General features: G+C 43.6%; 1 protein-coding gene across 1 annotated transcript in view; it reads left to right on the top strand.

The window, feature by feature from the left end:
* mtor (mechanistic target of rapamycin kinase) overlaps positions 1 to 16,601 on the top strand; it is a 51,307-nt gene extending 34,706 nt beyond the window's left edge. The window contains exons 34-58 of the mRNA XM_029156384.3: positions 58 to 165; positions 2,385 to 2,510; positions 3,214 to 3,345; positions 4,324 to 4,439; positions 6,596 to 6,713; positions 7,231 to 7,428; positions 7,733 to 7,833; positions 8,028 to 8,124; positions 8,263 to 8,361; positions 8,483 to 8,605; positions 8,712 to 8,894; positions 9,515 to 9,649; positions 10,955 to 11,129; positions 12,415 to 12,550; positions 12,683 to 12,830; positions 13,377 to 13,499; positions 13,973 to 14,055; positions 14,136 to 14,208; positions 14,296 to 14,370; positions 14,825 to 14,960; positions 15,117 to 15,182; positions 15,255 to 15,335; positions 15,463 to 15,543; positions 15,959 to 16,064; positions 16,144 to 16,601. Of these exons, the coding sequence (XP_029012217.1) occupies positions 58 to 165; positions 2,385 to 2,510; positions 3,214 to 3,345; positions 4,324 to 4,439; positions 6,596 to 6,713; positions 7,231 to 7,428; positions 7,733 to 7,833; positions 8,028 to 8,124; positions 8,263 to 8,361; positions 8,483 to 8,605; positions 8,712 to 8,894; positions 9,515 to 9,649; positions 10,955 to 11,129; positions 12,415 to 12,550; positions 12,683 to 12,830; positions 13,377 to 13,499; positions 13,973 to 14,055; positions 14,136 to 14,208; positions 14,296 to 14,370; positions 14,825 to 14,960; positions 15,117 to 15,182; positions 15,255 to 15,335; positions 15,463 to 15,543; positions 15,959 to 16,064; positions 16,144 to 16,159 (2,835 nt within the window). The 3' untranslated portion in view covers positions 16,160 to 16,601. The remainder of the gene's footprint in view (positions 1 to 57; positions 166 to 2,384; positions 2,511 to 3,213; positions 3,346 to 4,323; positions 4,440 to 6,595; positions 6,714 to 7,230; positions 7,429 to 7,732; positions 7,834 to 8,027; positions 8,125 to 8,262; positions 8,362 to 8,482; positions 8,606 to 8,711; positions 8,895 to 9,514; positions 9,650 to 10,954; positions 11,130 to 12,414; positions 12,551 to 12,682; positions 12,831 to 13,376; positions 13,500 to 13,972; positions 14,056 to 14,135; positions 14,209 to 14,295; positions 14,371 to 14,824; positions 14,961 to 15,116; positions 15,183 to 15,254; positions 15,336 to 15,462; positions 15,544 to 15,958; positions 16,065 to 16,143) is intronic.
* The last annotated feature ends 38 nt before the right edge of the window (positions 16,602 to 16,639 follow it).

Here is a 16,639-nt window from a genome sequence, read left to right as displayed (position 1 = left end):
GTATTTGTGCGTGTGTGTGTGTTTGTTTGTTTGTGTGCATGTGTGTGTGTTTCCCAGGCCATGGTATCGTGCCAGATGCTGTCAGAACTGGAGGAGGTCATCCAGTACAAGCTTGTGCCTGAGAGAAGGGACATCATCAGGGAAACATGGTGGGAGAGGCTTCAGGTAACTTCAACACATGATATACGTGTCCACACAGACACGCGCATGTCTACAAACGCAATGCTAAGCAGATGTTGGAGTGGGTACTACTGTTACTAATGTAAAACACCGTGCCTAGTGTATATGCACAGTGTAAGACTCACACCTCACAGTGGCTTTACCATGTTATGGCCATATTTTTGTTTCTCATTTAAAAAAAAAAGTGATAAATTATCTTGGAAAAAAACAATATACTTCAGATTCAAATACAGTAACAGGCCTAATAAATACTGTTTAGACTCATTAAGATGTGAAAAGAATCGCTTGAGCTACAGCCGAAATGTTCTGTTGTTAATGTGACATTTTAGCCCACTGGTCGCTCAAGCTTAAGTGTTTTCTCTTTGTGTTGCTGTTATCATTTGTCCCCAATACGGACGGAGTTGGCTGAATGTTGTAATTAGTCACCTTTTATTGAAGCCAACTCAATGCAGTCAGCATTTCTTTTTCTAGTCCTGTCGCACAATGAGGTTTTAGAAACTATCCAATGTGTTGCAGTTGCTTTAAGGTCATGTTGGAACAAATGATGCTCAGGAAAAGCACAATTCATTCAGTCCAATCCACCGTGCGTGACACTATACAGATACTCTCAGCTTTTCGGCTCTGATTGTGATTATTATTGTCATTAATAATTAGACATTACCCTGTTCTGCATGTGTTAAATGAGACAGGAGGATGTGAGGAAGAACCGCAAATCCACGTGTACTGGAAAGGACAGGCGCCCGCAAAAACTGTGCAACTTGAGACGAATAGCATTTAGTCCAAGCTAATAGTGTTCAAGTACATCTTTTCCACATTGGCCACTTTACAGCTGAATTAAAATGCAATTATTTGAAATGCATCAATCCAGCAGGTGCACGTTGAGGGAGGAATTTAAGTCAAGCGAATAAACGGATGAGCCTTTGATCTGTTATGTGCCGTTCCTGACTCTTAGCATTACATTTGCACAGTTTAATACCGCATGTGTAATGCTGCTTACCGGGTCCCTCGGCATTCCTCATATTCTGCTCACATGTTACTCACTTACTGATACTCTGGAAAATCTTAACACAGAAACGTGCATCACCCGTGTGTGTCGTCTTACTCACAGCACAGGGAAGCTGTGTTTCATGTCCCAGGACACTGTGTGCTGTCTTGCACTGCTCCGATCCTGTGTACGCAGAAACAATGCGTTTTGTGATGACTGACAATTGTTTAGGTATTTTAAAGTACACTTGAAGCTTCTGAGCATTTCTAATTTCTAACAACATGCACTTCAAAAACCAGGGATTTCCCAGTTGGTTATGGTGCATTTCTGCAGTTTATCTCAAAATTATCCCAACAAAAGACAAAACTGTTTTTGTGATGGGTTAATCAGAGAAATCAGCTCTTCATTGTCTCATTGGTACACATCAAGATGCTGCCTTATGGCAAATAGCTAGGATTAGTTGGGGCATGGTGTTTCTTGTAAAGTATCAGTGAGACAGGGGACACAGTGTTTTGTTGTACTTTCCAACAAGTGAATCCAGAGCTCTAAGTTTATCATTCTCATCCCTTTTCTATGCCTCCTCTACATTTTGATGATGCACCCTCTACACATGGAGGAGTGCAGCATTCCCACTGATTCAAAACCGGGTCATTACAGCTAATCCACATCCACAGTGATGGCCGTTCTTACAGTGCAGTACATGAAGCTGTTCTTCTTAAGTTGGACGCAGTTGATAATTTGGCACCTCTTATACGAATGATGGTGCTAATTTGTTGTACTTAAGCTTCGACTAAACTCTCGTCTTCATGGTAATCACTCTGCACAGACCGTGCCAGATTCAGTCTGCACTTAGCTCCTTATCCCATCAAGTTAAGCCTTCTAAAGTCCCTGCCCGTGCGCCTTGCCATGTAAGGGAACAGAGCAAGTAAAAGTAAAAATACTTGAATCTCCACTTCTGTTGTTGTGACAGTATTCTGCTGGAAATTGTGTTTATTTTGATCCAATGTATTGAATCAGACCTTTGCTCCATCCAGAGCTAGAAGTCAGAAAAAGAAGAGAGACAAAGTCAAAATAACACCCCATATATTTTTCAGTATATCCCTGTCTCACATATGTTTTTCCTCTTGAGTTTAACGAGTAAGTGCCTCTCTTTGAAGAGAGTAACAAAAAAAACCCACTCGACCCACCTGTCCCCTGTTATTCGTTTGTTTCCCTTCAGGGTTGTCAACGTATTGTAGAGGACTGGCAGAGGATCCTGATGGTCCGGTCGTTGGTCATCAGCCCCCACGAGGACATGAGGACTTGGTTGAAGTACGCTAGCCTGTGTGGCAAGAGCGGACGCCTGGTCAGTATATTGATTGAAGAGCTACAAATAGGAGTATCAACCTGGATGATGGTATAGAGCTGGTACTGTATTGCGCCCCTTCAGCTGTGTGACACTGATTATGAATAGGCTAGCAACAACACAGCTGTGCTCCATGTTCCTACAAACATAAACCTAAGCCCCTGTATTAAGCATGACAATAATAAATGTGGTAATAATATAATACACATTGTATTTTTAAATGATAATATTACAAGGAAAGACAAAACACTCAAACATTAATCTCTTAATTTCTTGGCTTCTCAGTGTGCTCATGTCTGATCCATAATCAAGCATCGTGTAACTAATGATAATCCCCTTACATCCAGGAGGAATCAGTCAGAGTTGATTAAGTCAGTTGGAGGGAGTTTAAGAACCTACAGGGTTCAGAGCAAACATGATCTCTCCTGCCAAGACACCGGTCTCACTTTCCAACATTTCATTTAGTTTCGTGCTGATGAAATGTAGCGCAGCGCCTTAATCGAACTGTTGAGCAATATGAATCTGGATATCAGATCAGTTCAGGCTGCGCAGTATGTGCACACATATAAAAACATACTCACCAATGTGTTTATATCAAAATCTGTGTAACTGTACTGGAAGTTGATGTGTAGTAAACTTTGCCAGACAGTAGTGTCATCTCCACGTCTGGGTTCGTCACTCTGATTCCTCCTCATTTCTTCAGGCGCTGGCCCATAAAACACTGGTGCTTCTGCTCGGTGTCGACCCCTCCAAGCAGCTCGACCACCCGCTGCCCACGGCTCACCCACACGTCACCTATGCCTATATGAAGTATATGTGGAAGAGTACCCGCAAGGTAGGAACCGAACAGACTTGTGGTTCCGTTGACTGGTGTGATCTGTATTGTCTGCTGCTGGTCTGTGGAGTCCTATTATTATAACATTGCACCATATGTCATCATATGTCATCTTATCTGCAATTATATCCACCTTGTCCCTGACCGGACACACATCCATAATACTAATTTACCACACAGGCCCACAGTCACTTATTTAAACCTTTATCCGATTGCAGAGCACTCGTGCAGGTTGTTGACATAAAGATAAAAGATCTTGTAAGGTTCTGTAATTATTTTTATTGAGCAACTCTTCTTCTAAATTAAATTGTTTTTGATTTTTATTTTATTTTTATTCTAATTCCAAACTAGCCAAAATATGAACAGAATACAATGATTTGCAGACCTCATTGGCTTGTATTTTATTCACAACAGAACATAATACACACATCAGATGTTAAAGCTGAGACGTTTTACCACCGCATGGAAAATATTAGCTCTTTTCGAATTTAATGGCAGTAACGTATGGACATGTACATGTGACACATTTGGTATCCACCCCAGTGGCAGAGGGCTCCTTCAGTTCAACCGCTCTGCCCCACACGTGATCTTGTATCATATAACATTTATTGCCAGGTAATAAATAACGTTTGTAGCTCCAGGTCTCATTAGAGGCCTTAGGTAAGTGTGAACATAAGCATTGCCGCTGCCAGGTCCAGCTGTGCTACTTGCCAGACCAATCAAACATTAAATTACACATACACAGCTGGAAGGGACATAGCCACTGTTTCCTGGGTTTTAGAGCACGTCAGCGCTAACCTTCTGGAGGTACCGTAGATGACTGGCTGTCAATTGTTGAGATTTACACCAATGAGGTTTTCAAGGTCATGACCATATTTTAAAAATCAAGTGTGTTTAACTGGCATACATGGTGTGCTGCTGATCACGAACTACATTATCTTGCTGAGCGTCGCTGGTATTTGCTTTGTGTCTCTCCAGATCGATGCCTTCCAACACATGCAGCATTTTGTGCAAGGAATGCAGCAGCAAGCGCAGCACGCCATCGCAGCCGAGGACCAGCAGCACAAGCAGGAGCTCCACAAACTCATGGCCAGGTTCGTCCTCCTGCTGAAAGCGCACGCCTACGAATAGCATGCACTTTATGGTGTTCAGGTCCAGGAAAGCTGTTTTTGTGCTGTTTTCATCACTAGTGACCATATCATTGATGCATTAGTACTGTAGGTCTCATAATATTCATCAGCTCAACTACAAAGTCGTTTTTATCTTTTTAGCTGAGTGCAAAGGTTGACTCCATTGCCTTGATCACATGCCGAAGAGACGTGAAGTCTAAATCACAGGAACTAATGCCTGTGTGTCATTAGTCTTATTTATGGGTGTGGGGTATGAGTCGTGTTTGAAATGTGCCAGTCAACCGGCACCCGCTTTAGCACAGTGAAGAAAACAAAGCGAGGAAGCGGGGGAAAAAGTAACCTCATGCATTTTCTGCCCTAATGTTGTAAACACATGGGGTCACGCACAGTGTGTTCTGCTTCTTTTCCATTTTTTTGGCCCAATCTGGCGCAGCACCTTTCAGTAGTTCACTGGCGTCCTGTGGTATTTTAAAAAGCTGGCCAGGTTCTCTGGATGTCTCACCTCAGACTTTTGAGTGAAACGATCCCCTCTGGCAGCTTGTGAAAAACACGGCACCACCATACAGGTGTCACCACATGTTTGTCCTGCCGTGTGCCAGTAGTTTGTACCGACATCCCTGCCAGAGGTGCTGTGTTCTTCATCTGGCTTTCCTGGCACTGCCTTGGAGCCTATTCACTATCATTTCATCACCTCGCTGTGGTGAAGGCACATTCTGCTCAAACAGTAATCAACACTGTATCAAATTTTTGAAAAACCTGGATATGTGTATTTAAGGACAGAGAAAATTGAACGTTTCTCATGTCTAGACCATCTTAAAGTCTCTCTTTTTGGTTCGAAAGTCAGCTGCTTCTCGCCACACCAGGATAATTAAATCTGATGTTTCTTTTTGAATTTGATGTTGTGTTACATTACTAAAACGCGCCAAATGTCAGAGATTGAAGCAGGAAAGAATATTCCTTTTGTACCGCAAATTACACAGTCCAATCTGGTGCACAAACACACCAGTGAAGCCCCTCTCATTTCAAGCGCACGTGACACCACACAGGCTGGCACACAGCTTTCATGCTTGATTGTGCCTTTGAGTCAGCGATTCTGAGTGTATGCGGAATGTACATTGGCAGGTAAACACACATTTCATAAATGCAGGCTGGCTGTCTGGTATGGAGCACACCTGGACTGCCACACAATCATATGGGCGCTTTACTCTCTCCTCAACAATTTTCTCCAATGTCACAACCACATTTGAAAGTTCTCCCCGGTATCTCCTGTATACATAAACATATAGTTCCAGTGTCCTCAGACAGCCCATCTTTCCCTTTCTTATTTCCTAATCATTCAGCCTGTTAACATCTTACGGAAATAGTTAGATGGACACGGACGTGCTGAACCCGAACTGAACAGTCACATGGAAAAGCACTCACAGAAATTATATAATCCCGAAAGACATTTTATTGGAGTATGTGCAAACAGTATTCAGACTACTGATAGATGGGGAAATATTTCTGTGCTTTCTGGTTGCTCCGTTTAGTGCAGTTGTACAGTATGTGAATTATGTCCTGAGCTGTGCCAAACTCAACTAGTACTGTGACGATTTGCCTGTATACATGTGTTTCTGAGAGCGATGGATAAAGCGAAGCTTCCCCTGGGGATGCGGAGCTCACTGTTGGCTTAAACAAAAATAAAAGTGGTTTGGATCGTTTGAAACCTGCGGCCGTGATCCCAGAATCTTTCAGCAGATAAGTCCACTGTTGCCTTGAGTCGTGATATTTAAATGATAAATGCTAGAGAGATTTTAAAGTCTAATATCATTAACTCAGTCCTGTTTAATAATCTGCCCATGGGTGTGCTCAGCGTCACTGCCAAGCCTTTATAAGCAATGACAACATAAGCATGGCTAGAAACACATGAAGTTTCTTTGTAGCTTGTCCCAGCGTCACAGTTGTTTTCTTGTTGGTAGTGAAGTCATCGAATTACTTGTACTGTATAGTGTATGCACCACTCTGTTAAACAACACTGACCTTTGACCCCAGAAGCTAGTTTCTAAAGCATCGCTGTTGGTTTGTGGGTTCAAAAACAGTTAAAAAACAGTCTTCCTCTTTGCCTTGTCGCTTTGATGTAGGTGCTTCTTAAAGCTGGGAGAGTGGCAGCTCAGTCTGCAAGGCATCAACGAGAGCACCATCCCCAAGGTGCTGCAGTACTACAGCCATTCCACTGAGCATGACCGCAACTGGTACAAGGTCAGTCCCTCTCTTTCAGCCCCAACCTTTTGCTTTTGACGTCTTTATGGCACAGATAAATTCCCATCTGTCCCAGCAGGCCCAGCTGGAAAAAGAAATACCAACAAAAACTTTGGTTGAGCTCCTTAAGCTCTAAAGCCATTTAACCAAGCGTGTCCTAACATAGTTTGTTCAGGTTTGTTTTTGCAAGTGTGTAACCCCTTTGTTGTGCTCATGAGAGCCGGGCCTTTTCTGATGCATCAAAGATGTGAGGTAATGACAGAGCTGAGAGCACCTCTGCTTCTTCTTGCCCAGGTCTTTACTGCAGGCTACTAAGATGTGACTATCCCTCCATACGCCAACTGCTTCAGCTTTTAGCTTTTAGTAGCTAGTTACTCATGTAAGAACCAGAGAAATTAGAGGCCCCGTGGGAGATATCTGTCTTGACAAATTACATCACGAACACACACTGAAGTCATTTCCAGTTGCCAGTGCTTTGTAAACCAGTTTTTACCCAGCATGTGCTGTGTTCCTGCAGGCCTGGCACGCCTGGGCGGTGATGAACTTTGAGGCCGTGCTTCACTACAAGCACCAAAACCAGGGACGCGATGAGAAGAAGAAGCTGCGACATGCCAGTGGCGCCAGTGCTAACAGTGAAGCCAGCAACAGTGACAGTGAGGTCGACAGCACCGACCACAGCCCGGTGCCATCGCCGGGCCAGAAGAAGGTCAACGAGGTAAGGGTGGCGGGAAATTAGGCTTAGTTCCAGCACTCACAATCACACTGATAGAAATCTTTAATTACGATGTCTGTACATCGCAACACTAAAGCATACAGCACATACTGTACTGTACAGTCATCCAATGATACATCCCCACATTTATCTGAATAAGTGGAGTCTAGTCTGATACCTAATGAGATATTATTAACAACGGCGTGCTTCTGTTTGTACACTAAGCTTTCCTCCATCACAGCACGAGTTCTGCAGTGCTGTATGTCTGTATTTGTTGCATGAATAAGCATCGGTTGTCTCTCTACAGGACCTTTCAAAGACCTTGCTGTTGTACACAGTTCCTGCGGTTCAAGGTTTCTTCCGCTCCATTTCTCTGTCAAGAGGCAATAACCTGCAGGACACACTCAGGTGACTAAAATGACTAACGCAAACAAAAGGAATGGGGGTCTAATCCAGCAAAAAGCATGCTGGTTCTAAGACATGCAACAGATGTGGAACATTGGGACGGGGGGACCTCTAGTGGTTTAATGTGATTGCTCGTACATTGTCTTTTCTAAAAGGACATTATGTATTCTGACTGTAATCCTATTTTTGCTTTTTAGGGTTCTAACTCTGTGGTTTGACTATGGACATTGGCCTGAAGTGAATGAAGCATTGGTAGAGGGTATCAAGACTATTCAGATTGACACCTGGCTGCAGGTAAAATGTGCACACCTAAAGTTTTTTAAAGCAAAGGCATTAAACTTACGATGCCTGTGCTCCAGGAGCATTCATCTCAACCACTCTTACACGCAAAGCCAAACAGTTGAGTTATTTATTTTCTCTCTACCTGTCCAGGTGATCCCTCAACTCATAGCTCGAATCGATACGCCCCGGGCCCTGGTGGGGCGCCTCATCCACCAGCTGCTAACTGACATTGGGCGGTATCATCCTCAGGTAAACCTGCCGACAGTGCCTCTAATGTTTTACAAGAGAAAGCAGAACCTACATGAACGTCACATGGTTTTAATCAGAGCTTGAATGATGAATTGTTGCTTTCTTTTCTGTTCTCCTCCAGGCTTTGATCTACCCACTGACTGTGGCGTCCAAGTCAACCACTACAGCCCGCCACAACGCTGCCAACAAGATTCTGAAGAACATGTGTGAACACTGCAACACTTTGGTTCAGCAAGCCATGATGGTAGCATGCTTATCCTTACCTTGCTGCTGCATCATCCTCACGTACAGGAACTGTTAAGACAAACAGGTCTTACTGTGTCTCATTATTTGACCTTTCTTTCATGCAGGTGAGTGAAGAGCTCATCCGAGTGGCCATTTTGTGGCATGAGATGTGGCACGAAGGCCTTGAAGAGGCCTCACGTCTCTATTTTGGTGAGCGCAACGTTAAGGGCATGTTTGCTGTGCTGGAGCCGCTGCATGCCATGATGGAGCGGGGACCTCAGACTCTTAAGGAGACCTCTTTTAACCAGGTACATTTATTCGTTTCATCCTTTTTACTACTGCACTGTAAACTGTAGCCTCTCATGCACGTCACACATGTCTATCATCACTTTAATATTAGTTGCTGTGATGTGCACAAAAATGATGGCATCACTTAATCTGTGACTAATGTATTTGTTGACATTTCCTGGTAACTCAACATTCATCTCCTAAATTAGTTTGTTTGTGATGGGTGCAAATCATAAATATATTTTGGCTTTTTTCTGTTGATCTGTGTCACAAGAGCCTCATTAATTCGCAGTCATCTAAAGTTGTAAAACTGCAGCACATAAAAAGCTTCAGAAGCATTAACAGTTTTATACACATTGTAAAATTAATGACATGTGTTTTACTGCCACAAATCAGCTATGGGTTTGATCAGTAAAATACTTGCATTGCATCCACAAGTTTCACCAGTGAACCTGGCTTTCACAGTAAGCGATATCAGATGTTTCCATTCAGCCTGCTTTTGCAGATGTGTGCTATTAAAATCCAAATACGTACATGGGATTCCAGATTAATCACGAACCCAACATTTAATCCTATTACAGTTTGCTTTTGGCAAACCTTGTTCACGTCACTGACTCATTGTGTCTTTTTCATGCTCTAGGCTTATGGCAGGGACCTGATGGAGGCTCAGGACTGGTGCAGGAAGTACATGCGCTCTGGTAACGTCAAAGACCTGACTCAGGCCTGGGACCTCTACTACCACGTGTTCAGACGCATCTCCAAACAACTGCCACAGGTGACTAAACCCCATGCTGCATTGATATGATTATTGGTTAAAATCACCTTTTTAAAACAGTAATGATGGTTTATAACAAGTAGACTCATTGTCTGCATAACTCTGCTAAATTTAGCAAATGTGAATATGCATTGATACACAGTTCACATACATTAAAGAAAATGATTTAGAGGAATGTTTTGCGGCCCTGGGGGAACTAGGGTTAACATTTGACTGGTTCTACATTCCTATTTCCAAAGCAGCGTCTTATCAAATTGGATAAAATATGTTCTTTGTCCTTTTGTCTTTGATCTCATGACACATAACACTGTCTCTCTTTTTGAAGTGGTGTGATGGAGATTCAGAATCGATCGGAAGATAATAATAATAACACAAGAGACTGCTTTCATGCTCTTGTCTTGGGAAAATCATTTTACCACATGTCAGAAATTATGTCTAAAGATGACAAGACATGAAACATGACTCTTCCCTGTTAAAATCACATTCACTGATTGAGATTTTGCAGAGAAGCAAACCGTAACAACAGTACTAGTTAAAGCTAGTAGCTCTATCTTCTGATAATCAAGCTTCCTTTTACTGCCTGTGCAATGATTTTACACATTAAAAGCATAGAATCCTTGAAATTTAATATAGCGTTGGATAAGCTTTAGCATGAGTAGATGGTTTAAAACACAGAAGCATCGGGTCTTCATGCTTCTGGGGCTGATAGATGTCATTCCTCTCAGACATCATCACAGAATGACATTAAAAACAGATCTGTCAATAGCGCTCACTTCACGCCGCAAATGGAAAATGGCGACAGTATTTGACAGTGTAGCACAGCCCTGCTGTCGGGAGTGCATCCTGCCGCAGCATTAAAATAAGCAGCATGAAATACACAGCAACCTAATAACATGCTGGAGGCAGCGCAGACATCAGGCCCTCGGGCCAAAACCATCAAAATCAGCCCACTTCAGGGTTCATCCAGACGGCAGATGCAGAGCAGGTCCAGACTGTAAAACTCCTAAAAGATCAGACCTGATGTTTAGCTCACTTGTGGTTCAGTACGAGCCAAGAACTTGTTTATTGACAAGCGTAGAAAGTGAAACGTTCCGGAGTGGTTTATTAAGGGTCAGTGAAACTTTTTACAGATGGAACCTTCGCTTGGACATGAGCCAGTGTCAGTTGCACTATGAATATTGCTTATCGCTTTAGGCACTGTTTGCATCAGGTGTTTTGTCTGTGCACTTTTTGTTTGGACTGCAGAATAAAAACTAATTGATCTCTCACTGTGCTGCATCTCCACATCATGACCGCCCCGTGCAGCTGACCTCCCTGGAGCTGCAATATGTGTCTCCAAAGCTGCTGATGTGCCGGGACCTGGAACTGGCCGTACCGGGCACCTATGACCCCAACCAGCCTATCATCCGCATCCAGTCCATCGCCCCCTCCCTGCAGGTCATCACCTCCAAGCAGCGCCCACGCAAGCTCACTATCATGGGTAAGATTAGGAGGAAATCGCTCAGACCTTGTGGCTTTTGCTTCATTATGTTAAGGAAATTTATAGGCTTAAAGCACATTAGCAGCTGCGTTTGAACATTTACCCAAACAAAACATCTTCAAGATCACTACTTGTTTTGAACAGAAGGAAGATCACAGCAATAAGCCTTGTTTTGAGATTAATTTCAATATTAACCAAGTGACCAAACCGCTTTGTTGGTTTTTTTTTCATTTTCTAACACACAGACACAAATCATTTTGTCAGGAATCCCTCAAAACCTCTTGAACGGCATACATTTTAATAACAAAATAAATAAATCGGGCACCTTATCGCCTGCTCCAGTATGTGATTTGAAATACGACGCTGAAGTGGCTCAGCACCGTAAAAGCCACCTAGTCTTGAAGCCAAATGCCCAGATTATCAATCACAAAGTCCTAACTCTGCCTCAGACTTTTCTCTGGACAATGAAATACCTTGTTCTGATGTATCCCATCAGTGTTACACAACATAGTCTGTAAAAGATGATGGCCAATAAATCAAGCAACCTCTGGAGCAAGACTTCAGATTAATATCTGTCAACGGCTACAGGCTGCTTAGATTTAGTGTCTCTGTCTCTGTCCTCGTAGCTACACAACACATTGCTTACCGGTACTGTCATTAGGAACAGACTTGGGAAAGAACGGGAACTTTGTTTCACTCGTTACACTGGTGGTATCAGTTAGCTCTGTTTAAGTTAGGACAATTACCGTGTTGAGGTAATCACTGTAATGTGGTCTGTTGAGAATGTCGAAGACAATGTAAAAATGTGGAAAAGTCAGATCAATCACATCTGTATCTTGGAAAAGTTGAAACATTTTAATTTCGGTCATGGTAAAAAGGTTGCTGTTTAATTTTATGTCACAAATCATCCAGTACAAAGACACATATTTTCCAATCCACTGGTTGATGGAGAAATTGCCTTGCGCAATCATTATGCAGACCTCACCAGAAGCTTTCTGTCAAGGTGTTTCTTCTGCCATATTATCAAAGCACACGTGCGCGTTCTTATTGTTGCAGTGCACCACCCTCATATGTGGCTTGTTAGTGCTGTGACATTGTGAGGGACTATTGGAATCAAGCGATGTGGTTTATGTTAAGTCATAGTCAGTCAAAGGTAATGGCCGTACAGCTGCAGCACACTGGAGAAGCACCCAGGAGGAACAGTGTTGGCCAACCTGACCACATTATGATCCTTACATAATTTTTGGGCAGTGTATTAATAATGCGTTTGTTGCACCATCTGCAGGCAGTAACGGCCACGAGTTCATGTTCCTGTTGAAGGGCCATGAGGACCTGAGGCAGGATGAGCGAGTCATGCAGCTGTTTGGTCTGGTCAACACTCTGCTGGCAAATGACCCCGCGTCCTTACGCAAAAACCTCAGGTGGACTCAGTAGTGGTCACACATGCATGAAAGCATGAATCTAAATCTGGAATCTGAAGCAACAGTGTTGAGCCTCTGCATTAACCAGCATGTTTGTTTGTGTCTGTCTGGTCTCGCTCGCGCGTCGATTAGCATTCAGCGCTACGCTGTGATCCCGCTGTCCACCAACTCGGGCCTTATTGGCTGGGTTCCCCACTGCGACACCCTGCATGCCCTCATCAGAGACTACAGAGAGAAGAAGAAGATTCTGCTCAACATCGAACATCGCATCATGCTTAGGGTGAGGAAGCGCTTCAATTTAATAACTGGAATAAATCATGGGCTTATTTTTTCTGTGGATGTCTGCTTATAGAATGTTTGTTTACATTGTTAGTCACCTAATTCATTTAGTAATATAAAGATGTTAACACTACCAGGATTTAATTAATCGTGTTTCCCCATTAAATATAGATTTGCATAAATTAGAAAGGAAAACACGCACATGCAGTGCTGAAATTCTTTATCAAGTTGAGGAAGCATCTGTTTCCAGTGATTATGCTGATAATAAGTCTGTGATATAAAGACATTCGGACTAATTAGAATATACCTGTGTTGTGATCACAGAAAGTAAAGTGCCTCCAGTCAGACCACAGGGCAGATTAAGACCACTGTGCAAGACTGGTTTGACTGGGAGCTGCACAGTGAACATATCAAACCTACCAACAGAAAAGCGTTAGAGTTTGTCTGATGACACAATTTTAAACCCATGACCTCGACCAAGGTCACAGGTTAAACAATGACCCTAGTCAAGGTCATGGTCAGAGAGCCTTGAATTGAACTGTTGCAGATGGCGCCAGACTACGACCACCTGACGCTGATGGAGAAGGTGGAGGTGTTTGAGCATGCCGTCAACAACACTGCTGGAGATGACCTGGCCAAGCTCTTGTGGCTGAAGAGCCCCAGCTCCGAGGTGAGAGGCTCTGCTTTACCCTGTCGGCACAGGAGAAAATGATTGAGTGCATCCGTTTTCTGTGGCTTCAGGGCAACGTGACAACAACGGGCAGACACAGATAACTTACGGCACAGATGTGTAAATTAGCAACGTGCCAGCTGCTGGCCTGTCACTGATATGCAGAGGCAATGAAGGAAGAAGAAATGTTTTTAAGTCTGTGTCCTTTCTTTGGGCTCACACGTATCTTATAATAGAGGGAAGAACAGTATTAGTGAAATGTAACACTGTTTCCCTGTGGAATCACTTTTTTGTGTCAGTGTCCTACTTTTAAACAGACATTTAAATTAAACCCATTTTAAGAGCGCTGGTGTTTTCTGTGCTGATGTTCTAAATGTCTGAAAAGATGTTTTCAGGGCCTTCTGGGTGCAGTGGTTCTGTGCTTTTCCCCACTGCTTTATTAATACGTTATAAAACCCCCACTTCTCCACCAGGTGTGGTTTGACAGGAGGACCAATTACACACGCTCTCTGGCTGTGATGTCAATGGTCGGCTACATCCTGGGGTTGGGCGACAGGTGCGTGCCTGAACGTGAAGCTCTATATGGAGATAAGAAATAATGATAATCAACCTAGTTTTTATATCTGTATTGTCCAGACATCCGTCTAATTTGATGTTGGACCGGTTAAGTGGCAAAATCCTCCACATTGATTTTGGAGACTGTTTTGAGGTGAGTTGTGTAACAGTAGAGTTCCTATGTGTAGCAGTTTGTGCTTTTAATGACCTGAAAATAAATCCTGCTCACATCATTTCATAGGTTGCCATGACTAGAGAGAAATTCCCTGAAAAGATCCCGTTCCGACTAACGAGGATGTTGACAAATGCCATGGAGGTAGGCATCTTTCCATTTCTGTTGGGCTGTAGCGTACGTTAGCTTCAAGCTGCCACCATTCAGTCAAAAGCTGTTCTTATTTTTCTATAGCCATCCAAGCATTAAAGCCCCCACATTAATGCTGCTCATGCTTATTTTACTGGACTTCAACTGAATTTCCACTGAGCTGCTTCTCCTGCGTCTCCTGTCTTTTAGTCAAAATAATAATCCTTCCAAGTGTGCAGTCCTTTATTAAAAGTTATGACTCGCTGCCATTTCCTTAATGAGAAAAGAAGAAAAGGAATTAAATATGAAAGCATGAACGGCTGCACTTTGTTTTATGCAGTAGCTTCCCTACCAAAAACTCCTCTGAACGCCTCTTAAACAAATACACGGCGCTAAACTCAATTCAGGTTTTTATCTTTTGAGGCTGTCAAATGTTTCCCCTTCAGCACGTTTGTCTAATGTGTGCCAGGTTACTGGGCTGGACGGGAACTACCGCATCACCTGCCACACGGTGATGGAGGTGCTGAGGGAGCACAGGGACAGCGTCATGGCGGTGCTGGAAGCCTTCGTCTACGACCCGCTGCTCAACTGGAGGCTCATGGACAGTAAGGGCGACAATCAACGCGATTTCGTCATGTCTGACGACGCGATGGTTTATTTTCTACTTGCTTATACAAGTAGAGATGATTGTAATGTATCATAGAAGCATTTGTTTTTATGTGGAGGACTGTAAACCTTGCGTGTGCTGCTTTCACCCACAGCCAACACCAAAGGCAACAAGCGTTCCCGCACCAGGACCGACTCCTACACCGCTGGACAGTCAGTGGGTGAGTCTGGATCCTTAATTACGTCCCGTTTTCCTCCCAGGTTCGGGACCTGATTGTGAGTTTGCTCTGCAGAGGCCCTCGAGGGAATAGATCTGGGAGAGACCACGCACAAGAAGCCAGGGACCACCGTGCCCGAGTCCATTCACTCCTTCAGTGAGTTCCCAGCGCAGGCTCGTTACTGCCCTCCAGCCCCCGACTGCTCGTTCCAGCCCAGCAACAGATGCGGAGGGAGCGCTTGCTGTTGCTCTGGTTGTTCACGCCGGGTTTTGTCTTTTCGTAGTTGGAGACGGTTTGGTTCAACCTGAGGCACTCAACAAGAAAGCCATTCAGATCATCAACAGAGTGAGAGACAAACTTACAGGTCAGTGGTGCAGCACTGAAGAAGCACTATCTGAATAAGAAATGGCTCCCAGCAGGCATTTAACACATTATGCACTAGTGTTGTCAGCAGTGTTAGAATTTATCGTGTCAAAGAAAAGTTTTTACTGTATACATCACTCCCCACTCAACACCACAGAGCTGATATGAAGTGCATCAAATATTTATAAGATAAAAACACAGCACAGTCTCAATAAAAACTCTCACGTATACAACAAAAACTTTCTTCCAAGGATGTGCGGTAGTAAAAGTCAAAAGCTCAGACGTCCGGCTCACCGGTTGCACTGATCCTGTCCTATGATGTAGTTCCCTGACTCCAGCTCAGAGTTGACGTCTTAACAGAGGAATTCTGTAGCAAAGGTCAAGTTATGCTGAAGCGAGAACTTGTTCCCCGACAGGTCGCGACTTTTCCCACGACGAGACGCTGGACGTGCCGACGCAAGTGGAGCTGCTCATCAAACAAGCCACGTCGCACGAAAACCTGTGCCAGTGCTACATCGGCTGGTGAGTCCTCAGGCAGGCAGAGATTCATGTACAGCTACTGTACTAAACCTCAATTCATCCTTGACTTTGCTCTCTCTAGGTGTCCATTTTGGTAAAGAGCTGTCGTTGGCAACCAGAATCACACTTGACCTTTCTCACCGGTAATCCACGAAGCGCTTAACAGAAATAGGCATCCAATGAGAACGTCTAACGGAGCCTCGGCGCCGGCTCCTTCAGATGGATTTTTCTGCCGTCACAGATTTGTATAATTAGTTTGATGTTGAATGTACACTGAAGCCTCTGTTTTTACCTGACGATAATCTGCTCTTTAAATGTTTTTTTTTGGCTTTTATCTCCATAATCGCTTGCTAAAAGCTTTCTACTGTGGCCATATTGTGATGACACGCCCCACTAGTCTGTTGCATCATCGTGTAGTGATGTAAGATGCTTTTTACTAACTTAAAGGTGAATGAAATACAAATTGAAAGCAAACTGTGATGAGGGGCAATCGTGATGTACTGTTTAGGCATTTGTGTGCCAATAAAACCTGTACAGATACGGCTGTGACTGTATCCATTTAACCTTAAGCCACCTGC

This window comes from Betta splendens, chromosome 7 (assembly GCF_900634795.4).
Source record: "Betta splendens chromosome 7, fBetSpl5.4, whole genome shotgun sequence".
Taxonomy (NCBI): domain Eukaryota; kingdom Metazoa; phylum Chordata; class Actinopteri; order Anabantiformes; family Osphronemidae; genus Betta; species Betta splendens.
This window is presented reverse-complemented; position numbering and strand designations above follow the sequence as displayed.